Genomic DNA, 27,993 nt, shown 5'->3' with positions numbered 1-27,993 from the left:
GGGTTCGATTCCCGGCTCGGGTCACTGTCTGTGTGGAGTTTGCACATTCTCCTCGTGTCTGCGTGGGTTTCCTCCGGGGGCTCCGGTTTCCTCCCACAGTCCAAAGATGTGCGGGTTAGGTCGATTGGCCGTGCTAAAATTGCCCCTTGGAGTCCTGAGATGTGTGGATTAGTGGGTAAAATGTGTCGGGATATGCGGGTAGGGCCTGGGTGGGATTGTGGTCGGTGCAGACTCGATGGGCCGAAGGGCCTCTTTCTGCACTGTAGGGTATCTATCTATTGTGGTGTGGCACTATTGAATTGCTTGGAAAGACCATCAGCAGCTAACCAAACATATGTGTTACCTCTTCAAAAAGCTTCAGCAAGTCAGTGGAACACAATTTCCCCTTTAGAAGCCCGTGCTGACTCTTCCCCAATCAACCTACATTTTTCTGCAAGACTACTAAATTTATCCTACATCATTGTTTCGAGAAGAGTGCCCACCACTGAAGTTAAACAAGGGCACAATGTTGCAATTCTTCAGTCCCCTGGCAGCTCGAGTCGGGAGAACACAAATTCTGCCCAGTACCTCTACAATCTCCACTCTCACTTCCTTCAAGACACTTGCATGCACCTCACCCTGTCCTGGTGCTTCGATACCTTTCAGTATTGACAGTTCTAATTGAACACATTTTCCTGCTAAATTTGGAACTCATCCAGTGGCAGAGTTTCCTCGTCTGTCATCTTGGCCTGGAGGCCATCTACCTCCTGGTAAAGTACTCATTTAATCAGTTAGTTTGGAGCAACAGGAGTTGTTCCCTTGGTAGAAAATGAGATTGAGGGGAGATTTGATAGCATTATGTAAAATAAAATCTGGAATTAAAACTCGAATGATGAGCATGAAACCATTGTCAATTGTCACACAAAAAACCCATCTGGTTCACTAATGTTCTTTAGGGAAGGAAATCTGCCGTCCTTATCTGGTCTGGCCTACATGTGACTCCAGAGCCACAGCAACGTGGTTGACTCTTAAATGACCTTGCTGCATCTGTACAGGGCATTGGTGAGGCCGCAGCTGGAATACTGTGTGCAGTGTTGGTCCCCTTATTTGCGGAAGGATATAATGGCCTGGGAGGGAGTGCAGAGAAGGTTCACCAGGTTGATACCGGAGATGAGAGGTGTTGATTATGAGGAGAGACTGAGCAGGTTGGGTTTGTACTCGTTGGAATTTAGAAGGCTGAGGGGGGATCTTATAGAGACCTATAAGATAATGAAAGGGCTGGATAGGGTAGAGGTGGAGAGATTTTTTCCGCTTAGAAAGGAAGCTAGAACTAGAGGGCACAGCCTCAAAATAAAGGGGGGTCAGTTTAGGACAGAGTTGAGGAGGAACTTCTTCTCTCAGAGGGTGGTGAATCTCTGGAATTCTCTGCCCACTGAAGTGGTGGAGGCTACCTCGTTGAATATGTTTAAAATCACGGATAGATGGATTCCTGATTGGTAAGGGAATTAGGGGTGATAGGGATCAGGCGGGTAAGTGGAACTGATCCACTTCAGATCAGCCATGATCTTATTGAATGGCGGGGCAGGCTCGAGGGGCTAGATGGCCTACTCCTGCTCCTATTTCTTATGTAACCTTTGAAATGGCCCGCAAGACACTTAGAACAAAAAACAAAGAAAATTATAGCACAGGAACAGGCCCTTCAGCTCTCCAAGCCTGCACCAACCATGCTGCCCGACTGAACTGAATAGTGGGGAGGGGCGGGGGAGAGAGGGTGTTGCCCGACTGAACAGTGGGGAGGGGGGTGGTGGGGGGTTCAGTTGTATGGAGAATTAGAAAATCAAAGTTAAAGGAGAGGATAGAAGTGCAGGTTAATGCTGAGGACTTTCAACTAGTTAAAGGAGCCGAGGGCTCAGGAGAGGTTAGTAAAGTTTCAAGACCACGTGATAGAGCAGAGTATAGAAGGTGGCAGGAATCTAGCCTCAGGCAGAGCAAAAAAGATGACACATATGAGACAGGAGGTGGTCAATGCAGGACTGAGGGTGTTGGACCTAAATACGCGCAGTATACAGAACAAGGCAAATGAGCTTGTTGCGCACATTGAAATTGGCCGGTACAACGTAGTGGGCACCACAGAGACATGGCTGCAAGGGGATAAGGGCTGGGATCTAAATATTCAAGGATATGTGTCCTATCGGAAGGACAGGCAGATGGGCAAAGGGGGCGGGGTTGCATTGTTAGTAAGGAATGAAGTTAAATCGATAGCAAGAAGTGATATAGGATCGGAAGGCATAGAATCTCTGTGGGTAGAGCATTCATGTCGAGAGAGCTAGAATATAAGAGCAGGGATGTACTTCTGAGACTGTATAAGGCTCTGGTCAGACCCCATTTGGAGTGTTGTGAGCGGTTTTGGGCCCCGTATCTAAGAAAGGAAGATCTCGCCTTGGAAAGGGTCCAGAGGAGGTTCACAAGAATGATCCCTGGAATGAAGAGCTTGTCATAGAAATCATAGAAACCCTACAGTGCAGAAGGAGGCCATTCGGCCCATCGAGTCTGCACCGACCACAATCCCACCCAGGCCCTATCCCCACATATTTACCCACTAATCCCTCTAACCTACGCATCCCAGGACTCTAAGGGGCAATTTTTTTTAACCTGGCCAATCAACCTAACCCGCACATCTTTGGACTGTGGGAGGAAACCGGAGCACCCGGAGGAAACCCACGCAGACACGAGGAGAATGTGCAAACTCCACACAGACAGTGACCCGGGCCGGGAATCGAACCCAGGACCCTGGAGCTGTGAAGCAGCAGTGCTAACCACTGTGCTACCGTGCCACCCTGGTTGTCGTATGAGGAACCGTTGAGGACTGTGGGTCTGTACTCATTGGAGTTTAGAAGGATGAGGGGGGATCTTATTGAAACTTACAGGATACTGCGAGGCCTGGATAGAATGTTTCCAATAGTAGGAAAAACTAGAACCAGAGGACACAACCTCAGGCTAAAGGGACGATCCTTTAAAACAGAGATGAGGAGGAATTTCTTCAGCCAGAGGTGAATCTGTGGAACTCTTTGCCGCAGAAGGCTGTGGAGGCCGGGTCATTGAGTGTCTTTAAGACAGAGATAGATAGGTTCTTGATTAATAACGGTTCAGGGGTTATGGGGAAAAGGCAGGAGAATTGGGATGAGAAAAATATCAGCCATGATTGAGTGGCGGAGCAGAAGCGATGGGCTGAGTGGCCTAATTCTCCTCCAATGTCTTATGAACTAAAACCCCTACCCTTCCAGGGACCATATCCCTCTATTCCCATGCTATTCATGTATTTGTCCAAGCATAATTAGTTCAAGGGTAATTAGAAACGGGCAACAAATGCCGGCCCACCCAGCAATGTCCACATCCCATGAAAGAATAATAAAAAAGTCGATATTTATGACAGATTTAGATAAAATAGTAAAGGACAGCTGTTCCCATTAGCTGATTAATAAAGGATCACAGGACACAGATTTGAAGAAATTTCAAACGGTGAGTGATAATTTTTAAAGTTTAGTTATTAGTGTAAAGGTAGGCTTAGATGAACACTGCAATGAAGTTACTCTGAAAATCCCCATGTCACCCGACTCCAGCTCCTGTTCGGGTAATCTGAGGGAGAATTCAGCACGGCCAATGCAATATACTAGCACGTCTTTCGGATTGAGTAGCCAATGTAACACCGCTGTTTAAGAAGGGAGGGAGGCAGCAGAGGGGAAATTCTAGGCCGGTTAGCCTGACTTCGGTCATTGGCAAGATTTTACAGTCCATTATTAAAGGTGAGATCGAGGAGTACTTGGAACTGCATGATAAAATAGGACTGAGTCAGCGCGGCTTCGTCAAGGGGAGGTCATGTCTGACAAATCTGTTCTTTGAGGAGGTAACAAGGATGTTAGATAAAGGAGAACCAGTGGACGTGATTTATTTAGATTTCCAAAAGGCCTTTGACAAGGTGATGCATAGGAGACTGTGAAATAAATTAAGAGCTCATGGTGTTAATGATAAGATCCTAGCTTGGTTAGAGGATTGGCTGACTGGCAGAAGGTAGAGAGTGGGGATAAAGACATCTTTTTCAGGATGGCAGTCGCTGATTAGTGGTGTGCCTCAGGGGTTGGTGCTGGGACCACAACTTTTCACAATATACAGTAGCGATTTGGAGGAAGAAACCGAAGATACTGTTGCTAAGTTTGCGGATGATACAAAGATATGGAGAGGGACAGTTGGTATTGAAGAAGCAGGGGGGCTGCAGAAGGACTTGGACAGGTTAGGAGAGTGGGCAAAGAAGTGGCAGATGGAATACAATGTGGAAAAGTGTGAGGTTATGCACTTTGGAAGGAGGAATGGAGGCATAGACTGTTTTCTAAATGGAGAATTACTTAGGAAACCAGAAACACAAAGGGACTTGGAAGTCCTTGTTCAAGATTCTCTTCAGGTTAACGTGCAGGTTCAGTCGGCAATCAGGAAGGCAAATGCAATGTTAGCGCTCATGTTGAGAGGGCTAGAACACAAGAGCAGGGATGTACTTCTGAGGCTGTATAAGGCTCTGGTCAGACCCCATTTGGAGTGTTGTGAGCAGTTTTGGGCCCCGTATCTAAGGAAGGATGTGCTGGCCTTGGAAAGGGTCCACAGAAAGTTCACAAGAATGATCCCTGGAATGAAGAGCTTGTCGTCTGAGGAACCGTTGAGGACTCTGGGTTTGTACTCAGTTTAGAAGGATGAGGGGGGGATCTTATTGAAACTTACAGGATACTGCGAGGCTTGGATAGAGTGGACATGGAGAGGGTGTTTCCACTAGTAGGAAAAACTAGAATTAGAGGGCACAACCTCAGACGAAGGGGACAATTCTTTAAAACATAGATGAGAGAAATTTCATCAGCCAGAGAGTGGTGAATCTGTGGAACCCTTTGCCGCAGAAGGCTGTGGAGGCCAGGCCATCGAGTGTCTTTAAGACAGAGATAGATAGGTTCTTGATTAATAAGGGGATCAGGGGTTATAGGGAAAAGGCAGGAGAATGGGGATGAGAAAAATATCAGCCATGTTTGAATGGCGGAGCAGACCCGATAATTCTGCTCCTATGTCTTATGGAGAGAGGAAACAGGAACACCGGAAGGAAACCCACACAGACATGGGGAGAATGTGTAGACTCCACACAGACGGTGACCCAAGCAAGGAATCGAATCCGGGTCCCTGGCGATGCGAGGGCAGCAGCGCGAACCATTGTGCCACCGTGTTGCTCATAAAACGTTTCTGCCTGGGTTTGGACAGAGGACCTTGTGTGTGCGTGAGACAAAGGTGATAACCACTACACCACAGAAACACTGCAAGGACCTGCAACTTAGTACTCAAACTCAGATGCCGATAATATACAGGTTCCAATGAATCGAGTGACTCGTGTCAGAATGTGATGTGTTGTTTGGCTTGTGTGTCCCGTCTGCAAATCCTTCCCATTCTGTAAGATATCCTGTAAAAAGGTGACCAAAAAAATGCAGCACTGTCAGTCTCGGATGTAAAGAGATTTGTGCTAAATGGTCCCGTTCTAAGCCCCTGGAAAAGGACTTTCCAAAACCCATCAGTCTGAGTCCAGGAGAGAAATTCCCAGCATCCTCTCCTCCTGCTGCCTGGAGCAGGATGAGTGCGCATGCGCCTTTCTGCACAGCCGCTCCCCCCCCCCAGGGAATTGCAGGTCTGTTCCCTTCAAACGCGGGGCCGCGAGTTTCTGATTCCAGGCCTGCGGCCTGCACCCTGTGTTTATGAAGCCTCTCTGCCCACTCCGCCGGCTCCGTTCCTCCCGCTCAGCCACTAACTCTGTTTTCTGCTTCAGTCGCCATTTTGTCACCCGCCCTCCCGCGGCATTTCTCTCAGTGCAGCACCGCGCATGCTCAACCGAAAGGCGCATGCTCGAATCACTCCCCACAATACGCATGTGCAAGGACCCAGTAGTTGAAGATAAGGCGCTTTCTGAGCCGCTATGAATGCTGGGTCAGCGCCCCACCATGGAAAGGGGTGATGTTGCTAAAAATCTCATGCTTTGTGATCCAATATGGTTTGAAACCATAGTGTCGATATATGAAATTATTATACAAGCAAAACTTCGCAGATGCTGGTGAATGATCATAGAAACCCTACAGTGCAGGAAGAGGCCATTCGGCCCATCGAGTCTGCACCGACCACAATCCCACCCAGGCCCTACCCCCATATCCCTACATATTTTACCCGCTAATCCCTCTAACCTACACATCTCAGGACACTAAGGGGCAATTTTAGCATGGCCAATCAACCTAACCCGCACATCTTTGGATAGTGGGAGGAAACCAGAGCAACCGGAGGAAACCCACGCAGACACAAGGAGAATGTGCAAAGTCCACACAGACAGTGACCTGAGCCGGGAATCGAACCCAGGTCCCTGGAGCTGTGAAGCAGCAGTGCTAACCACTGTGCTACTGTGCCGCCACAGTGGTGAGCACTGCTGCTTCACAGCTCCAGGGACCTGGGTTCGATTCCCGGCTTGGGTCAATGTCTGTGTGGAGTTTGCACATTCTCCTCATGTCTGCGTGGGTTTCCTCCGGGTGCTCCGGTTTCCTCCCACAGCCCAAAGATGTGCGGTTAGGTTGATTGGCCATGCTAAAATTGCCCCTTAGTGTACAGAGATGTGCAGGTTCGAGGGATTAGCGGGTAAATATGTAGGGATATGGGGGTAGGGCCTGGGTGGGATTGTGGTCGGTGCAGACTCGATGGGCCAAATGGCCTCTTTCTGCACTGTAGGGTTTCTATGATTCTATGTGTGGATTTCACTGATAGGCCATGGAAAATTGACCCTTACTGTCAAGGGAAATAGCAGGGTAAATATTTGGCAGTTACGGGATAGGACCTGGCTGGCATTGTTGTTGGTGCAGGCTCGATCTTCTGCACTGTAGGGATTTTGTGATACACTGACTGCATTAACTCTGCCACATGGCAGTTTAAGAGGCTTCCAGCCAATCATCCCAATGCCAGCTTTTTTAAAGAGGTGTCCAGTTAATTCCAATATAATTCACTAAGTGCTAGGGGCGTGGATGGGGCAGAGTTTGTAAGGAGCATCCAGGAGGGCTTCTTGAAAGAGTATGTAGATAGTCCAACTAGGGAAGGGGCCATACTGGACCTGGTATTGGGGAATGAGCCCGGCCAGGTGGTCGATGTTTCAGTAGGGGAGCATTCAGGAACAGTGACCACAATTCAGTAAGCTTTAAGGTACTGATGGATAAATATAAGTGTAGTGCTCAAGTTAAGGTGCTAAATTGGGGGAAGGCTAATTACAACAATATTAGGCAGGAACTGAAGAATGTAGATTGGGGGCAGATGTTTGAGGGCAAATCAACATCTGGCATGTGGAAGGCTTTCAAGTATACGTTGATAGGGATTCAGGACCAGCACATTCCTGTCAGGATGAAGGATAAGTACGGCAAGTTTTGGGAACCTTGGATAACGAGAGATATTGTGAGCCTAGTCAAAGAGAAAAAGGAAGCATTTGTCAAAGCTAGGAGGCTGGGAACACACAAAGCAAGTGTGGAATACAAGGAAAGTAGAAAGAAACTTAAGCAAGGAGTAAGGAGGGCTAAAAGGGGTCACGAAAAAACGTTGGCCAGCAGGATTAAGGAAAATCCCAAGGGTTTTTAGACATATATAAAGAGCAAGAGGGTAGCCAGGGAGAAGGTTGGCCCAATCAAGGACAAGGGAGGGAATCTATGCGTGGAGCGAGAGGAAATGGCTGAGGTATTAAATGAGTACTTTGTGTCAGTATTCACCAAAGAGAAGGACTTGGTGGATGATGAGTCTGGGAAAGGATGTGTAGATAGTTTGAGTCATGTTGAGATCAAAAAGGAGGAGGTATTGGGGTTCTGGAGGAACATTAAGGTAGACAAGTCCCCAGGGCCTGATGGGATCTACCCCAGAGAGGCAGGGAGGAAATTGCTGGGGCCTTGAGAGAAATCTTTGTATCCTCACTGGCTACAGGGGAGGTCACAGTAAGAAGTTTAACAACACCAGGTTAAAGTCCAACAGGTTTATTTGGTAGCAAAAGCCACACAAGCTTTCGGAGCCTTAAGCCCCTTCATCAGGTGAGTGGGAATTTTGTTCACAAACAGGGCATATAAAGACACAAACTCAATTTATAGAATAATGGTTGGAATGCGAATACTTACAGCTAATCAACTCTTTAAGGTACAAACAATGTGAGTGGAGAGAGCACCAAGACAGGCTAAAGAGATGTGTATTGTCTCCAGACAGTACAGCCAGTGAGACTCTGCAGATCCAGGCAAGCTGTGGGGGATTACAGATAGTGTGACATGAACCCAAGATCCCGGTTGAGGCCGTCCTCGTGTGTGCGGAACTTGGCTATCAGTTTCTGCTCAGCGACTCTGCGTTATCGTGTGTCGTGAAGGCCGCCTTGGAGAACGTTTACCCAAATATCAGAGGCCGAATGCCTGTACAGGGGAGGTCCCAGAGGATTGGAGAATAGGCAATGTTGTTCCTTTGTTTAAGAAGGGTAGCAAGAATAATCCAGGTAATTACAGGCTGGTGAGCCTTATATCAGTGGTAGGTAGCTAATTTATTGGAGAGGATTCTTCGAGACATGATTTATTCCACTTGGAAATAAGTGGACGTGTTAGTGAGAGGCAACATGGTTTTGTGAAGGGGAGGTCGTGTCTCACGAACTTGATCGAGTTTTTCGAGGAAGTGACGAAGATGATTGATGAGGGTAGGGCAGTGGATGTTGTCTACATGGACTTCAGTAAGGCCTTTGACAAGGTCCCTCATGGCAGACTGGTGCAGAAGGTGAAGTCGCATGGGATCAGAGGTGAGCTGGCAAGGTGGATACAAAACTGGCTCGGTCAAAGAAGACAGAGGGTAGCAGTGGAAGGGTGTGTTTCTGAATGAAGGGCTGTGACAAGTGGCGTTCCTCAGGGATCAGTGCTGGGACCTTTGCTGTATATAATATATATAAATGATTTGGAGGAAAATTGAACTGGTTTGATTAGTAAGTTTGCGGACCACACAAAGGTTGGTGGATTTGCGGATCGTGATGAGGACCATCAGAGGATACAGCAGGATATAGATCAGTTGGAGACTTGGGCGGAGAGATGGCAGATGCAGTTTAATCCGGACAAATGTGAGGTAATGCATTTTGGAAGGTCTAATACAGATAGGAAATATACAGTAAATGGCAGAACCCTTAAGAGTATTGATAGGCAAAGGGATCTGGGTGTACAGGTACACAGGTCACAGAAAGTGGCAATGCAGGTGGAGAAGGTAGTCAAGAAGGCATACGACATGCTGGCTTTCATCGTCCGGGACACTGAGTTTAAAAATTGGCAAGTCATGTTGCAGCTTTATAGAACCTTAGTTAGGCCGCACTTGGAGTATAGTGTTCAATTCTGGTTGCCACACTCCCAGAAGGATGTGGAGGCTTTGGAGAGGGTATGGAAAATATTTATCAGGATGTTGCCTGTTATGGAGGACATTAGCTATGAGGAAAGGTTGGAGAAACTTGGTTTGTTCTCACTGGAACGACGGAGGTTGAGGGGTGACCTGATAGAAGTCTACAAGATTATGAGAGGCATAGAAACATAGAAACCCTACAGTGCAGAATGAGGCCATTTGGCCCATCGAGTCTGCACCGACCACAATCCCACCTAGGCCCTATCCACATATCCCTACATATTTACCCACTAACCCCTCTAACCTATGCATCCCGGGACACTAAGGGGCAATTTAGAATGGCCAATCAACCTAGCCTGCACATCTTTGGACTGTGGGAGGAAACCGGAGCACCCGGAGGAAAACCACGCAGACACGAGGAGAATGTGCAAACTCCACACAGACAGTGACCCATGGACAGAGTGGATAGTCAGAAGCTTTTTCCCAGGGTGGAAGAGTCAACTACTCAGGGGCACAGGTTTAAGGTGCGAGGGGCAAGGTTTAAAGGAGATGTATGAGGCAGATTTTTTACACAGAGGGTAGTGGGTGCCTGGAACTTGTTGCCGGGGGAGGTAGTGGAAGCGGATACGGTAGTGACTTTTAAGGGACGTCTTGACAAATACATGAATAGGATGGGAATAGAGGGATATGGACCCCAGAAGGGTAGGGGGTTTTAGTTAAGTCGGGCAGCATGGTTGGTGCAGGCTTGGAGGGCCGAAGGGCCTGTTCCTGTGCTGTAATTTTCTTTGTTCTTTGTTCTGACTAAGAATGCACAGCCAATCAACCTAACCCGCACATCTTTGGACTGTGGGAGGAAACTGCAGCACCCAGAGGAAGCCCACGCAGACATGGGGAGAACGTGCAAACTCCACACAGACAGTGACCCAAGCCGGGAATCGAACCTAGGTGCCTAATGCTGTGAGGCCGCAATGCTAACCATTGTTCCACCATGGCACCCCACTGCTGCCTCACAGCGCCAGGGATCTGGCTTTGCTTCCCAGCCTGGGTCACTGTCTGTGTGGAGTTTGCACGTTCTCCCCGTGTCTACGTGTTGTTTCCTCCGGATGCCCCGGTTTCCTCCCAGAGTCCAAAGATGTGCGAATTAGCTGAATCAGCCATGATAAAGTGTCGATTAGTGTCAGGGGGATTAGCAGTGTAAATATATGAGGTTACAAGAATAGGGCCTGGGTGGGATCTTTGCCAATGCAGGTTCGATAGGCCGAATGGCCTCCTTCTGCACTGTAGGGATCCTATGAATCTATACTCCCTGGGATTCATTTTGAACAATGTGAAATGTTAACTCTGTTTCTCTCTCTCTCCACAGATACTCTCAATAAAAAGTGTCAATCCCCAGTTACCTATGGAGAGGATGATGTTTGACCTTCTTGAACCGCTGCAGTCTTTGGGGTGAAGGTGCTCCCACAACGCTGTTAGGTAAGGAGTTACAGGTTATTCATTCAGTGATAATGAAGGAACAGTGATTGTGTCCAAATCAACAACAACATCATGGGGCGGCACGGTAGCACAATGGTTAGCACTGCTGCTTCACAGCTCCAGGGTCCCGGGTTCGATTCCCGGCTCGGGTCACTGTCTGTGTGGAGTTTGCACATTCTCCTCGTGTCTGCGTGGGTTTCCTCCGGGTGCTCCGGTTTCCTCCCACAGTCCAAAGGTGTGCGGGTTAGGTTGATTGGCCAGGTTAAAAATTGCCCCTTAGAGTCCTGAGATGCGTAGGTTAGAGGGATTAGTGGGTAAATATGTGGGGATAGGGCCTGGGTAGGATTGTGGTCGGTGCAGACTCGATGGGCCGAATGGCCTCCTTCTGCCCTGTGGGGATTCTATGATTTTCCATGAACAATTTGTGCTTATATAGCACTTTTCCTGTCAGACAATGTTACAAATCGTTTCACATAAATATTGCTAAGTAACGTTTGACTTTGAGCCACGTGAAGAAATATTAGGACAGGTGACCAAAAGCTTGGTCGAAGAGGGAGGTTTTATGGAAAAGCTTAGAGAAAGGTGAGGGAGAGAGGTCGAGATGTTTACGGAAGTAGTTCCAGAGGTTGGAGCCTTGGAATCTGACAAAATGTAATGATTTAAATACAAAATGCTAAAGAGTGGTGTGCCGCAGGGCTCTGTATTGGGATCTCTGCTGTTTGTGATTTATATAAACGATCTGGAAGAAGGTGTAACTGGGGTGATCAGTAAGTTTGCAGACGACACGAAAATGGCTGGACTTGCAGATAGTGAGGAACATTGTCAGAGGCTACAGAAGGATATAGATAGGCTGGAAATTTGGGCAAAGAAATGGCAGATGGAGTTCAATCCAGATGAATGCGAAGTGATACATTTTGGTAGAACTAACCTAGGGGGGAGCTATACGATAAATGGCAGAACCGTAAAGGGTGTAGATACGCAGAGGGACCTGGGTGTGCAAGTCCATAGATCCTTCAAGGTGACGTCACAGGTGGAGAAGGTAGTGAATAAGGCATATGGCATGCTTGCCTTTATAGGACGGGGCATAGAGTATAAAAGTTGGGGTCTGATGTTGCGGTTGTGTAGAACGTTGGTTCGGCCGCATTTGGAATACTGCGCCCAGTTCTGGTCGCCACACTACCAGAAGGACGTGGAGGCTTTAGAGAGAGAGTGCAGAGGAGGTTTACCAGGATGTTGCCTGGTATGGAAGGGCTTAGTTATGAGGAGAGATTGGGTAAACTGGGGTTGTTCTCTCTGGAAAGACGGAGGATGAGGGGTGACCTAATAGAGGTGAATAAAATTATGAATGGCATAGATAGGGTGAACGGTGGGAAGCTTTTTCCCAGGTCGGTGGTGACGTTCACGAGGGGTCATAGGTTCAAGGTGAGGGGGGGGAAGGTTTAACACAGATATCAGAAGGACGTATTTTACGCAGAGGGTGGTGGGGGCCTGGAATGCGCTGCCGGGCAAGGTGGTGGAGGCAGACACACTGGGAACGTGTAAGACTTATCTCGATAGCCACATGAATGGAGGGATACAAAAGAATGGTCTAGTTTGGACCAGGGAGCGGTGCGGGCTTGGAGGGCCGAAGGGCCTGTTCCTGTGCTGTATTGTTCTTTGTTCTTGTTGTTCTTTGTGAGTGGGGGGGGAGGTTTAACACGGATATCAGAAGGACATATTTTACACAGAGGGTGGTGGGGGCCTGGAATGCGCTGCCAGGCAAGGTGGTGGAGGCGGACACACTGGGAACGTTTAAGACTTATCTAGATAGTCACATGAACGGAGTGGGAATGGAGGGATACAAAAGAATGGTCTAGTTTGGAGCAGGGAGCGGCGCGGGCTTGGAGGGCCGAAGGGCCTGTTCCTGTGCTGTATTGTTCTTTGTTCTTTAGAGGAGCAGGGATCATAGAATCATAGAAACCCTACAGTGCAGAAGGAGGCCATTCGGCCCATCGAGTCTGCATCGACCACAATCCCACCCAGGCCCTACCCCCACACATTGTCCCCGCTAATCCCTCTAACCTACGCATCCCAGGACTCTAAGGGGCAATTTTTTTATTAACCTGGCCAATCAACCTAACCCGCACATCTTTGGATAACGTAGAAGATTGTGAGGCAGAGGAGATTAGAGCTAGGGAGGGGGACAGATCACGGAGCCATTTGAATACCGAGATCAGAAATTTAAAATTGTTGTTGCTTCTTAACCCGAAGCCTTTGCAGGTCAGTGAGCACAGGGGTGATGGGTGAACAAGACTTGGTGCGAAAAAGCACACAAGGCGGCAGAATTCTGGACTGCAGGGAGGTTGAATGTGGGGGGCCGGCAGGGAGTGCGTTAAGACAGTTATATCCAGAGGTAACAAAGGAATGGATGAGTTTCATCGGAGATGAGCTGAGACTGGGACAGAGTTGGGCGATGTTACTGAGGTGGAAATAGGTGGTCATGGTGATGATGTGGATCTGTGGCTGGAAACTCATATTGGGTGAAATATTTCACTGTGTCCGGTTCAGCCTCAGACAGTTGCCAGGGAGCTGGATGGAGTCAATAGCTAGCAAGTGGAGTTTGTTGCAGGGACTGAAGACAATGGCTTCTGAACATTTAAATGGAACACATTTTGATTCCTTCTGGACGGGATGTCAGACAAGTCAGGACAGTCTGTGACTTGGAGAGGAACATTGAGGTGATGGTGCTCCTGGTCCTTCCTGGTGGCGGAGGTTGAGCGCTCACGAGGTTCTGCCCAAGTTCTGGTTTAGTTTTAGGTCCATAAAACCTCTTTCCTTACCCACTGCCTCTCCCTCGCTATCCTTTTCTCTCTTATCAAACAACAGCAGGCTGTGGATGCTCCATTATTGAATATACTTCAGGCTGAGATGGAGAGTTTCTTGATCTGTCGCGGAGTCGAGGGATACGGAGAGTTCGCAGGAAAGTGGAGTTGAAGCCCAATATCAGCCACAATTGTACTGAATGACAGAGCGGAATCTCTATTCGGCCTTCTCTTGTTATCATTTATCATCTTCTAATACAGGCTGAAGTCTTGGGGCGGCACGGTAGCACAGTGGTTAGCACTGCTGCTTCACAGCTCCAGGGTCCTGGGTTCGATTCCCGGCTCGGGTCACTGTCTGTGTGGAGTTTGCACATTCTCCTCGTGCCTGCGTGGGTTTCCTCCGGGTGCTCCGGTTTCCTCCCACAGTCCAAAGATGTGCGGGTTAGGTTGATTGGCCATGCTAAAATTGCCCCTTAGTGTCCTGGGATGCATAGATTAGAGGGATTAGTGGGTGGATATGGGGGTAGGGCCTGGGTGGGATTGTGGTCGGTGCAGACTCGATGAGCCGAATGGCCTCTTTCTGTACTGTAGGGTTTCTATGTTTCTATGTCTATGTTTCTATGTCTATGTCTTGTCGAAATCCAGACTGGGTGACAGGTTCCCTTCCCTGAAGGACATTAGTGAACGAGTTGGGTTTTCACAACAATTCAGCAGCTTTCATTGTCAGTCAAACCGAGCAGAAAAGACCATTTGGCCCATCGAGTCTGCACCGACAATAACTACAACTAGAGATGCGCTAATCCCATTTTCCTGCATTTGTCCCACACCCTTGAATGTTATGATATTTCAATTGCTCATCAAAATAATTTTTTCAAGGTATTAAGGTTTCCAGCCTTTGATCTTCCCAGATTCCCACAGCCATCTGTGGAATTTTTTTTCTCAAATCCCCTCTGAATCTCCTGCCCCTTTAAAATTACAATCCCTCATGATTGATCCCTCAACCGAGGGGAACAGCTGCTCCCTACCAACCCTGTGCATACCCCTCATGATCTTATACACCTCAATCATTCTCTAAAGAAAACAATTCAAGCCTATCCAGTCTGTCCTTATAGCTCAAATGCTTCATCCCAGGCAACATCCTGGTGAACCTCCTCTGTGTCCCCTCTAGTGCTATCACATCCTTCCTACAGTAAGGTGACCAGAACAGCCTACATCGCTCCAGCTGTGGCCTAACCAGCGCTCTGTACAACTGCAACATTACTTCCTTCCTCTTGTACTCTATGCCACGACTGATGAAAGCACGAACATGCTTTCTTAACTATCCTATTCACGTCATGTCATTTCATGGTCAACTTTTCCTAGTGCCGGCCTCACAAGTTACCAGATTTATTCAGCTCAATTTCACGACCCGCCTTTGTGTTTTTGCGGATTCTCTCTCACTCCCTTTTTTTCCGTTTTGAATCAATTACACAGGCTATTAGAAGGAGAGGATTTACAGTCAGGAAAGTAAAACCAAGTATCACATGATAGAGTTTATCAGTTCATCAGAATCTGAGGGATCATCAGCCTTTGGAAATGGACTGAAAAAGCACTGATGACAATGTGGAGAATCTGTGGAAATGTGGAGATTGTGGGAAGGGATTTGATTACCCATCAGTGCTGGAAACTCATTGGCACAATCACACTGGGGAGAGACCATTCATCTGCACCGAGTGTGGGAAGGGATTCACTTGTTCATCGCACCGACTAAGACGGGCGGCATGGTAGCACAGTGGTTAGCACTGCTGCTTCACAGCTCCAGGGTCCTGGGTTCGATTCCCGGCTCGGGTCACTGTCTGTGTGGAGTTTGCACGTTCTCCTTGTGTCTGCGTGGGTTTCCTCCGGGTGCTCCGGTTTCCTCCCACAGTCCAAAGATGTGCGGGTTAGGTTGATTGGCCAGGTTAAAAAAAAATTGCCCCTTAGAGTCCTGAGATGCGTAGGTTAGAGGGATTAGCGGGTAAATATGTAGGGGTAGGGCCTGGGTGGGATTGAGGTCGGTGCAGACTCGATGGGCCGAATGGCCTCCTTCTGCACTGTAGGGTTTCTATGATTTCTATGAAGACACCAGGATGTTCACATTGTTGGGAAATCTTTTAAATGCCCAGAGCACGAGAGGTGCTTTAAAATTTCCAGGAACTGATGTCCCAATTCGCACTGATGAGATATTGTTCAGATGTTCTCACTGTGGGATGAGGTTCAGGTGGATCACAACTCACTGCGCACCAGGAAATTCACACTGGGGAGAGGCCGTTCACCTGCTCTCAGTGCGGGATGGGATTCATTCAGTCATCCAACCTGCTTAAACACCAGCTAGTTCATGCTGATGGGAGACCTTTCCAATGCTCAGACTGTGGGCAGTGCAATAAAAGTTTCAGGAATCCGATGGCCCATCAACATGTTCACGCTGAGAAACCATTCAGATGCAGGTCAGGGTTCAAGACATCATCTCAGCTTACTGTGCATCAGCGAAGTCACACCGGGGAGAGACCACTCGCCTGCTCTGTGTGTGTGGGAAGGGATTCACTCAGTCATCCAAACTGCTGAAACACCAGCGAGTTCACAAGTGAGAACATTGATTGGGTTGCTGTCAAACACACTCAGGACTGAACCATGCGCATTGGGGTTTGTTTCTGCTGATAATAAACTCCAAACCATTTAGAGTAGTTCATATTCTGGTTAAATTCAAATAAATTGGATTTTTATTCAATAGTGTTGAATTTCTTTAATCTCTCTATCACAAGTTAGTTCCTTTTGAAGGTCTCTCCCTGTCTCCTCCATCTTCACTTCTAATAATAAGTATGAGGAGCTCATGGGATCTTCTTTGTCACTAATATTGAGACAATCCCATCAGCTGCTTCTGCTACTTCCTCCCTTCCACTAGCTAAGCGGGACAAACTGTCTCCAAAGATGTCACTTGTCTGAACTCTGATACCACAGCTTTCTCGAATTTTGGACGTCCTAGTTCCCCACCCTGGGATTCTCAGTGTGAAAAGGGTGGGATGTGTTTGGAGACAGGTTGTCCCAGTTCTCCTCCCTGGGATTCTCAGTGTGATGTGGAGATGCCGGCATTGGACTGGGGTAAACACAGTAAGAAGTTTAACAACACCAGGTTAAAGTCCAACAGGTTTATTTGGTAGCAAAAGCCACACAAGCTTTCGGAGCTCTAAGAAGAAGGGGCTTAGAGCTCCGAAAGCTTGTGTGGCTTTTGCTACCAAATAAACCTGTTGGACTTTAACCTGGTGTTGTTAAACTTCTTACTCTATTCTCAGTGTGACCAGGGTGGAATGTGTTTGGAGACAGGATGCCCCAGTTTTCCACCTTTAAACAGACAGGGAGAGGACGAGCTTGGCTGAATGACATTGCTCACTGACAGCACTGCAGTGCCTAATAACCATCCTTTCTGCTCAATTTATATTTCTAATGAAGTTTTAAAGTTGCTGTGACTGGAGTCTTGAACCTGCTAATAAATGAGACAATGTTAATGAGAATGTTCCAATCCCTTTCCTCTTCTGTTCCTCTGCAACTTATAAACCTTCACCACTTAGTCCACATTGTACTTTCTTTAACTACCGAACTGCATCACCTTTTTTGTGTTAACTTTTAGCTTACATTTTCTCCATTATTTTATCTCGCTCCATTAAATCTCTGAATTTTTCCAGTTTGGATAATTTTTAAATATAGTTTGTAGAGTGGATTTTTGCAGGGACGTTCTCCTGTAAAGTTGCTGTGATAATGAGTGCCTGAGGGAAGTAAGTGTGAATCCCCGAGAACCGGATAGAGGGGAACTGACCGTCCATTTCAAGCTCTAATTCCCAAACAGAAAATTCTGCCAATAATCAGCAATGATTATTCAGACTCACCATGGACTACTCTCCGGAATCGGTTGCATTCTTGGACACACGCATCTCCATTAAGGACGGTCACCTCAGCACCTCACTGTACCGCAAGCCCACGGATAACCTCACGATGCTCCACTTCTCCAGCTTCCACCCTAAACACGTTAAAGAAGCCATCCCCTACGGACAAGCCCTCCGAATACACAGGATCTGCTCGGATGAGGAGGATCGCAACAGGCACCTCCAGACACTGAAAGATGCCCTCATAAGAACAGGATATGGTGCTCAACTCATCGATCGACAGTTCCGACACACCACAGCGAACAACCGCACCGACCTCCTCAGAAGGCAAACACGGGACACAGTGGACAGAGTACCCTTCGTCGTCCAGTACTTCCCTGGAGCGGAGAAGCTAGGACATCTTCTCTGGAGCCTTCAACATGTCATTGATGAAGACGAACATCTCGCCAAGGCCATCCCCACACCCCCACTTCTTGCCTTCAAACAACCGCACAACCTCAAACAGACCATTGTCCGCAGCAAACTACCCAGCCTTCAGGAGAACAGTGACCACGGCACCACACAACCCTGCCACAGCAACCTCTGCAAGACGTGCCAGATCATCGATCACACTGAGAATCCCAGGGTGGAGAACGGATGCCATCATCTCACGTGAGAACACCATCCACCAGGTACACGGTACCTACTCTTGCAACTTGGCCAATGTTGTCGACCTGATACGCTGCAGGAAAGAATGTCCTGAGGCATGGTACATTGGGGAGACCATGCAGACGCTACAACAACGGATGAATGAACACTGCTCGACAATCACCAGGCAGGGAGTGTTCTCTTCTTGTTGGGGATCACTTCAGCAGTCACGGCAGTGGTGGATTAACCATTAGGCTGAGTAGGCTTAAGCTTCGGGGCCCGGAAGGGAGGGGGGCCCCGAGAGCAAAAAAAAATCACTAACTGTTCAGGTGAGTGTTCATTTTCGGCACTGAAGAGGATCAAAATCTATTTGCGCTCAACGTTGAGCGATGAGAAACTTAGTTATCTGGCACTCATGCACATTGAATCAGACATGCTTCGATCTGTTGATTTACATGCTGTTATCAACACTTTTGTAAACCAAAAAACATGGAAGCTTTTTAAAGTACCCTAACCCAAGAAAATGAAAATTAAATGAATAAAAGGGCTGTAATTGATTCATCTAACTTTATGATATTATACATGTAGGACATTATACTTAGTACAACGATGTAAGTTATCTAACTACACTTTATTCTATTCAACGAAGGGTGGGGCAGGGGGGCAAGGTCAAGGGGCCTTACTAAAGCTCAGCCTCGGGGGCCGGGTGGTAGTTAATCCGCCACTGAGTCACAGGCATTCAACCTCTGATCTTCGGGTAAGCGTTCTCCAAGGCGGCCTTCGCGACACACGACAGCGCAGAGTCGCTGAGCAGAGACTGATAGCCAAGTTCCGCACACACGAGGACGGCCTAAACCGGGATCTTGGGTTCATGTCACACTATGTGTAACCCCGCACGACTTGCCTGGGCTTGCAAAATCTCACTAACTGTCCTGGCTGGAGACAATACACATCTCTTTAATCTGTGCTTAACGCTCTCTCCACTCACATTGTCTGTACCTTTAAGACTTGATTACCTGTAAAGACTCGCATTCCAACTATTATCTTGTAAATTGAGGTTGTGTCTTTATATGCCCTGTTTTTGAACACGACTCCCACTCACCTGATGAAGGAGCAGCGCTCCGAAAGCTTGTGGCTTGTGCTACCAAATAAACCTGTTGGACTTTAACCTGGTGTTGTTAGACTCCTGACTGTGCAAGTCAGCCCGAGTCTGTGGCCGCTCTCGTCACATGAAACTGTCACAATGCTTGGTTGATTGACGGCAGCTGCGGACCAATAGGAAGAGAGGGGCGGGACTGGAGGACCGAGCGGGAGCGGCTGGCCTTCCAACCAATCGGAGCATGCGCAAGGTGAGAAATGGGCAATGGAGAAATTCTGTGGGCAGTGGACTCATTGCTGGATGCGGAATAAATAAGTGGAGAAAAAGACCAGACTGAGGGTGCGCTGCACCCGGCAGGTGGACGGAGAGCATGTTGTGTGAACCGCAAACGCAAAACAAGGATTTCACGGTTGTCATCGAGCGCGGCCTCAGATTTCTCCCAGTTTCTGACCCGAGTTGAGAGCCGCCATCTTTATTGGGGCCCATGTGCTGAAGAGCGCATGCGTGGGTCGCCATCTTTGTAGGGGCAACGTGAGAACAGCTTGTCCATTAAACTGCTTCACACTCTTGAGTTAGAATCATAGAAATCATAGAAACCCTACAGTGCAGAAGGAGGCCATTCGGCCCATCGAGTCTGCACCGACCACAATCCCACCCAGGCCCTACCGCCACATATTTTACCCGCTAATCCCTCTGACCTACGCATCCCAGGACTCTAAGGGGCAATTTTTTTTAACCTGGCCAATCAACCTAACCCGCACATCTTTGGACTGTGGGAGGAAACTGGAGCACCCGGAGGAAACCCACGCAGACACGAGGAGAATGTGCAAACTCCACACAGACAGTGACCCGAGCATCGAACCCGGGACCCTGGAGCTGTGAAGCAGCAGTGCTAACCACTGTGCTACCGTGCCGAATGTCTGATTGACGAGAGAGAAGAACGCTGTATGTCTAAGGCAGTGACTATAATCTGTATTTATACTGTGCCTTTAACATCATAAAACTTTCCAAGTCATTTCGTACAAATGTGAGCAAGTAATTTTTGACACTGAATCACCCAAGGAGATATTAGGGCAGGTGACCAAAAGTTTGATATTATATACAATGCCTACAGTGTAGATGGAGACAATTTTGCCCATCGGGTTTATACCAACTCTCTATCAGAGCATTCCACCCTGGCCCTATTGGGGGCAATGTACTGAAGAGCGCAAGCATGGTCGCCATCTTTGTCGGGCAATGTGGGTTCATATAAGTTTAAAGTTTATTTGTTAGTGTTACAAGTAGACTTACCACTGCAATGAAATTACTGTGAAAATCCCCCAGACACCACATTCCCGTACCTGTTCGGGTACACTGAGGAAGAATTTGGCACAGCCAATGCACCTAAACAGAGATCTTTCGGACTGTGGGAGGAAACCGGAGGAAACCCATGTGGAGAAAACGTGCAGACTCCGCACAGACAGTGATCCAAGCCGGGAATCGAACCTGGGTCCCTGGCGCTGTGAGGCAGCAGTGCTAATCACTGTGCCACCATGCATCCCCTGGTGCATTGTGTGTAGTTCTGCTCAGCACATTACAGGAAAAGCGTAACTTCTCTGGAGAGAGTGCAGAGGAGGTTTACAAGAATATTACCGGGGCTTAGAGAGGTGTAGCTACAAGGAGAGATTGGACAGGTTTTTTGTTGGAACAAATAAGGCTGAGGGTTGATTTCATCATAGAATCCCTACAGTGCAGAAGGAAGCCATTTGGCCCATCGCATCTGCACCGACCACAATCCCACCCAGGTCCTATCCCCGCAACCCCATTTACCCTGCTAGTCCCCCAGAAACTAAGGGGCAATTTAGACGGCCAATCAACCTAACCCACACATCTTTGGACTGTGGGAGGAAACCGGAACACCCGGAGGAAACACAGGGGAGAATGTGCAAACTCCACACTGACAGTGACTCAAGCTGGGAATTGAACCGAGGTCCCTGGCACTGTGAGGCAGCAATGCTTGCCACCATGCTGCCCTATAAAGAACTGCCAATCAAATACAGAAGGGGGCACTCAGATTTCAACCAGAGACCTCTTGATCTGCAGTCAAATGCTCTACTACTGAGCTATAACCCCTCAGACTTGATTGAGGTGTATAAAATTAGAAGAGATAGTGTGGACAGGATAAAATTGTTTCTCTTGATGGAGAATTCTAGAACCAGGGGTGTGGATTCAAGATAAATGGCAGAAGGTGTAGAGGGGACATGAGGAAGAACTTTATGCAGAGGGCAGTGGGTGTCTGGAATTTGCTGCCCAGTTTGGTAGTGGAGGCAGAGAATTTAAACTCCTTTGAAAAGTTCCCGGATCTGCACCTTAACTGCTGTAAACTACAGGGCTATGGGCCAGGAAAGTGTGATTGGAAAAGGCAGTGGGTGTCCTCCGACTGGCATGGACAAGATGGGCCAACTGACCTGCTCTGCTGCAACTTTTCTACTGTTCTAACTTTCTATCCTGCACTGGCAGTGATGACCTCTGTGAACTTATTTTACAGAGAATTAGAAGGGAAGGAAACACAAACCAAGCATCATAGCGAGATCTAACAATTATTCAATTAATCAGAACCTGAATATCATCAACCTTTGAATCTGGAAGGAGAAATGTTTGCCTGATCTATGTGAGAAAAAATGTCAAACATCAGCATGACAGGAAAAGCACCGACACATACACACACACATACACAAACCGAACAGCGTTCCAGAGAACTTACCGTGGAAAGAGCTTTAACCAGTTACACAGCCTGAAAAAATATCATTCACCATTGACAGCGGAGAGAAGCTGTAGACGTGTTCTGTGTCTGGATGAGGGTTCATTTGATGATCCAAACGGGAGAGATGTAAAGACAACGGCACCATGGAAAAACCGTGGAAATGTAAGGAATGTGGGAAAGGATTCAATTGTCCTTCCGTGCTGGAAATTCATCAGTGCATTCACACTCGAGAGAGGCCGTTCACCTGCTCCCAGTGTGGGAAGGGATTCGTTATCTCATCCCGCCTGCTCAAACACCAACAACTTCATGCTGGGGGGAGGCCTTTCACTTGCCCCGAATGTGGGAAGAGATTCATTCAGAGATCCAACCTGTTGACACATCTGCGAGTTCACACTGGAGAGAGACCATTCACCTGTTCTGTGTGTGGGAAGGGATTCACGAAGTCATCCAACTTGCTGACATACAAGTGACTTCATACTGAAGAGAGACCGTTCACCTGCTCCAAGTGTGGAAAGGGATTCACTCAGTCATCCAGTCTGGTGATACATCAGTGAGTCCACACAGGGAGACAGGCCATTCATCTGGGGCGGCACGGTAGCACAGTGGTTAGCACTGCTGCTTCACAGCTCCAGGGTCCCGGGTTCGATTCCCAGCTCGGGTCACTGTCTGTGTGGAGTTTGCACATTCTCCCCGTGTCTGCGTGGGTTTCCTCCGGGTGCTCCGGTTTCCTCCCACAGTCCAAAGATGTGCGGGTTAGGTTGATTGGCTATGCTTAAAATTGCCCCTTAGTGTCCTGAGATGCGTGGGTTAGAGGGATTAGTGGGTAAAATATGTAGGGATATGGGGGTAGGGCCTGGGTGGGATTGTGGTCGGTGCAGACTCGATGGGCCGAATGGCCTCTTTCTGTACTGTAGGGCTTCTATGATTTCTGTGATTTCTATGCTCTGAATGTGGGATGGATTTCACTAAGTTATCCAACCTGCTGAAACACCAGTGGGTTCACACTGGGGAGAGGTCATTCGTCTGCTCTGAATGTGGGAAGAGGTTCAGTCAGTCATCTGACCTTCTGAGACACCAGCGAGTTCACACTGGGGAGAGGCCATTCACTGCTCTCAGTGTGGGAAGGGATTCACTCTCATCCAACCTGCAGTCACACCAGCGAGTTCACACTGGGGAGAGACCGTTCACCTGCTCTGTGTGTAGGAGGGGATTCACTCAGTCATCCAACCTGCAGAGACACCAGCGAGTTCACACTGGGGAGAGGCTGTTCACCTGCTCTCAGTGTGGGAAGGGATTCACTCAGTCATCCAACCTGCAGTCACACCAGCGAGTTCACACTGGGGAGAGACCGTTCACCTGCTCTCAGTGTGGGAAGGGATTCACTCGGTTATCCAACCTGCAGTCACACCAGCGAGTTCACACTGGGGAGAGACCGTTCACCTGCTCTCAGTGTGGGAAGGGATTCACTCGGTTATCCAACCTGCAGACACACCAGTGAGTTCACACTGGGGAGAGACCGTTCATCTGCTCTGTGTGTGGGAGGGGATTCACTCAGTCATCCAACCTGCTGAGACACCAACGAGTTCACAAATGATTGTGAGGATTGGATTCTATTGTTATTGCTGCTGATGATAACATCCAACAATGAACCATGTTCATTCTGACACTTCTAGTTTGTTTCTGCTGATGTTAATAATCTCTGTAACTGGGCTGGAGTTTAATATTCTGGATCTATAGCTGACTGTGTTCTCGGGGCTGCAGTGTCCCTTTAAGAACCAGTGTGTGTGATCTTTCCCCATAATTCAGGAACTCTCATCAGAAATTAGTTTGCAACAACATTCTGAACTTTAGCTTCAATCTGAAATTGATCTTTCATAGAATCATGGAATCCTACAGTACAGAAGGAGGCCCATCGAGTCTGCACCAACCACAATCCCACCCAGACCCTACCCCACAACCCCATGCATTTACCCCAGCTCGTCCCCCTGACACTAAGGGGCAATTTAGCCTGGCCAGTACACCTAACCCACACATCTTTGGACTGTGGGAGGAAACCGGAGCACCCGGAGGAAACCCACGCAGACACAGGGAGAATGTGTGAACTCCACAACGACAGTGACCCAAGCCGGGAATTGAACCTGGGTCCCTGGTGCCGTGAGGCCATGATGTGGAGGTGCCGGCGTTGGACTGGGGTAAGCACAGTAAGAAGTCTCACAGCACCAGGTTAAAGTCCAATAGGTTTATTTGGTAGAACAAGCTTTCGGAGTCTCGCTCCGTCACCCGAAGAAGGAGCGAGACTCCGAAAGCTTGTGCTATCAAATAAACCTGTTGGACTTTAACCTGGTGTGGTGAGACTTCTTCCGGTGCTGTGAGGGAGCAGTGCTAACCACTGTGCCACCGTGGTATCCCAAAAAAAACCAAAATGGAGAATGTGGACATCGATTCCACTACCTCTCGTATGCAAAGTGAGCCCTCTACCATTTGAGCTAATTGCCACTACCACTAGCTAATTGAGTGGCTGTGATACGAACACTACAATTCAGTGTCTGAGAGGTTCCACTGATTAACATCTCCAATTAGAAAATGCTGATTAATCCTTGCCGACAATTCTTACTGACTTGCACAATGACACCTCTATTATCCACCACAAAGAACAAAGAACAATACAGCACAGGAACAGGCCCTTCGGCCCTCCAAGCCCGCGCCGCTCCCTGGTCCAAACTAGACCATTCTTTTGTATCCCTCCATTCCCACTCCGTTCATATGGCTATCTAGATAAGTCTTAAACGTTCCCAGTGTGTCCGCCTCCACCACCTTGCCTGGCAGCGCATTCCAGGCCCCCACCACCCTCTGTGTAAAATATGTCCTTCTGATATCTGTGTTAAACCTCCCCCCCTTCACCTTGAACTTATGACCCCTCGTGAACGTCACCACCGACCTGGGGAAAAGCTTCCCACCGTTCACCCTATCTATGCCTTTCATAATTTTATACACCTCTATTAAGTCTCCCCTCATCCTCCGTCTTTCCAGGGAGAACAACCCCAGTTTATCCAATCTCTCCTCATAACTAAGCCCCTCCATACCAGGCAACATCCTGGTAAACCTCCTCTGTACTCTGAAGGGAAATGGGAATTGGTGGAGAATTGAGAATTCACAAATGTTACCCCTCCCGCCTCATATAGAATTCCCCTCGGCAAGGGAATGGAGACAAGTTCAATCCAAGTAACGGTCTGTAAGAAATCACTAACTAATAACATTATAAAATCTTCAGAAATTTATGGCCTGTTATAGAAATAGTTCATTCTCTGTGTTATGAAGAAAGCTTCCATAGCAGCTTGCTGGTTGACAAACACAGATGTGGAGATGCCGGCGTTGGACTGGGGTAAACACAGTAAGAAGTCTCAGAACACCAGGTTAAAGTCCAACAGGTTTATTTGGTAGCACAAGCCACAAGCTTTCGGAGCGCTGCTCCTTCATCAGGTAAGTGGGAGTTCTGTTCACAAACAGGGCATGTAAAGACACAAACTCAATTTACAAGATAATGGTTGGAATGCGAGTCTTTACAGGTAATCAAGTCTTAAAGGTACAGACAACGTGATTGGAGAGAGGGTTAAGTACAGGTTAAAGAGGTGTATTGTCTCCAGCCAGGACAGTTAGTGAGATTTTGCAAGCCCAGGCAAGTCGTGGGGGTTACAGATAGTGTGACATGAACCCAAGATCCCGGTTGAGGCCGTCCCCATGTGTGCGGAACTTGGCTATCAGTCTCTGCTCAGCGACTCTGCGTTGTCGTATGTCGTGAAGGCCGCCTTGGAGAACGCTTACCCGAAGATCAGAGGCTGAATGCCCGTGACCACTGAAGTGTTCCCCAACAGGAAGAGAGGTGTTCATTCATCCGTTGTCGTAGCATCTGCATGGTCTCCTCCAAACACAGGACAGGCCTGTTATCTCTGTCAAGGACATGTCTCTAGCACAGGCCCTGAAACAAGACAAACTTGATAGGATGAGGAGATCCCATGTCCCAGATGTAAACCTGGTTGACAAACACAGATGTGGAGTAAATGTCTGAGTAAATTTTAAACAGGAAGTCCCAGCAAGTGATGAGCCACACAATGACTTCATAGACACCTGACAGATAGGAAGGATTACCTGAATATCTGTCATTTGCGAATGGAGAAATGAGTAAGTGATTGACATAAAGCCCCCCAAAAATAATGTTTATAAACAGACTTTTGAACCGGAAAAAATTTCAGACAAGGAAAAGCTTCTTAAATTGATCCATGCTGACTTCAGCCTCACACTTTGTCCATCTCAACAAAACTGCCTCCAACCTGGAGATCAGCATCCCCCTGATCTGGGACCAGGAAACCATTCCGAGGAGATTGTCCCCTCCAGCCCTGGGAGATCAGCATCCCCCTGATCCAGGACCAATAGCTCATTCTCACCTGTTATGTGTGTTTTATCTGCCTATTTAGTTTTATGTACCATTTCTAAACTGTTGCTTCGTAATAAAATGTTTGACAATCACTCATGAATTTGACCCCCTTTTTCGATAACCTGAGCGTCCCAGAGTAAAATCTTACACTTGTCCATAAGAGTAATTGAAGGTGTGAGAACTGCAATAATCTAGAATAATGATGAGGTGTTAGGTGTGGCTCAGTGATCACATTCTCATTTCTGAGTCAGAGGGTTGTGGATTCAATTCCACATCCAGAAACATCAGCATTAAATCCAGGGTGATATTCCGATGCCCAGAAGGAGGCTGGCCCAAAGAGTGGGCGCGGCTTCAGGGTCCCAGTGACCCAGGGAGAAAATGATTGGCTCACTGATTTTATTCTCACTCTGCACGCAGCTGCTCGAGAACTCGGTGGAGAAAGGGAGAAAACTGAAAGCGGAGGAAAGAAATCATGCCAGAAGATGCAGTTGGTTTGGAATTCAGCGCAGGGAGGAGGGAGAGTGGCACAGGAATTTAGAGCTCTGCAAGAAACCAAGATGGGTCGCGTCAGGACTAAGACGGTCAAGAAAGCTGCCCGAGTGATCATTGAAAAATATTACACCCGCCTTGGCAATGACTTCCACACCAACAAGAGGGTCTGCGAGGAGATTGCCATCATCCCCAGCAAGAAACTGCGCAACAAAATTGCAGGGTATGTGACACACTTAATGAAGCGTATTCAGCGTGGGCCCGTCCGAGGCATCTCCATCAAACTGCAGGAAGAAGAGCGGGAGAGGAGGGATAACTATGTCCCAGAGGTTTCCGCTCTGGACCAGGAGATGATTGAGGTGGACCCAGATACCAAGGAGATGCTGAAGCTACTGGACTTTGGCAGCTTGTCCAATCTGCAAGTCACACAGCCTTCGGTAGGAATGGCCTTCCGGACTCCAAGAATCTAAAGTTATTTGTACCACAACGTTCTCTCATTAAAAAAAAGACAAAAGAACAGGAGTGGAAAGAAATTTGTCAGAGGAATGAGAATTGTCTGCCTGTATTTCTATCCTATTCACACTGATGAGAAACCATTCAGGTGCTCTCACTGTGGGTCTGGGTTCAAGACACCACCTGATCTCACTGTACACCGTCGAATACACACTGAGGAGAGACCGTTCATCGGCTCAGACTGTGGGAAGCGATTCACTCAGTCGTCCGCCCTGTTGGACACCAGCGAGTTCACAACTAACCACAGGGATTCAATTTTGCTGTTATTCACATTTAGGATGGATCCGTGTTCATAGAAATCATAGAAACCCTACAGTACAGAAAGAGGCCATTCGGCCCATCGAGTCTGCACCGATCCCAACCTCACCCAGACCCTACTCCTATATCCCTACATATTTTACCCACTAATCCCTCTAACCTACGCATCTCAGGACACTAAGGGGCAATTTTTAACATGGCCAATCAACCTAACCCCTCACATCTTTGGACTGTGGGAGGAAACC

The 27,993-nt window shown here is 48.0% G+C and overlaps 2 protein-coding genes across 2 annotated transcripts in view; both read left to right on the top strand.

Moving 5' to 3' along the window:
* The window catches only part of LOC144480929 (uncharacterized), a 98,611-nt gene extending 74,702 nt beyond the window's left edge, over window positions 1–23,909 (top strand). The window contains 2 exon segments of the mRNA XM_078200553.1: window positions 22,181–22,442; window positions 23,222–23,909. Coding sequence (XP_078056679.1) covers window positions 22,181–22,442; window positions 23,222–23,650 — 691 coding nt within the window. The 3' untranslated portion in view covers window positions 23,651–23,909.
* Window positions 23,910–27,042: 3,133 nt separating this feature from the next.
* LOC144480848 (small ribosomal subunit protein eS17) lies at window positions 27,043–27,496 on the top strand. Its single transcript, XM_078200469.1, has one exon. The coding sequence runs from the start codon at window positions 27,046–27,048 to the stop codon at window positions 27,445–27,447; it is 402 nt and encodes a 133-aa protein (XP_078056595.1). The 5' UTR covers window positions 27,043–27,045; the 3' UTR covers window positions 27,448–27,496.
* Window positions 27,497–27,993: the final 497 nt, after the last annotated feature.

Source organism: Mustelus asterias, chromosome 30 (assembly GCF_964213995.1).
Source record: "Mustelus asterias chromosome 30, sMusAst1.hap1.1, whole genome shotgun sequence".
Classification (NCBI taxonomy): Eukaryota; Metazoa; Chordata; class Chondrichthyes; order Carcharhiniformes; family Triakidae; genus Mustelus; species Mustelus asterias.
Note: the sequence above shows the minus strand (reverse complement) of the source record. Positions and strands in the feature narration are given on the sequence as shown.

Bases quoted from the DNA above. Each gene is read 5' to 3' on its own strand.
- LOC144480848 (XM_078200469.1), top strand. From the start codon at position 27,046: ATGGGTCGCGTCAGGACTAAGACGGTCAAGAAAGCTGCCCGAGTGATC.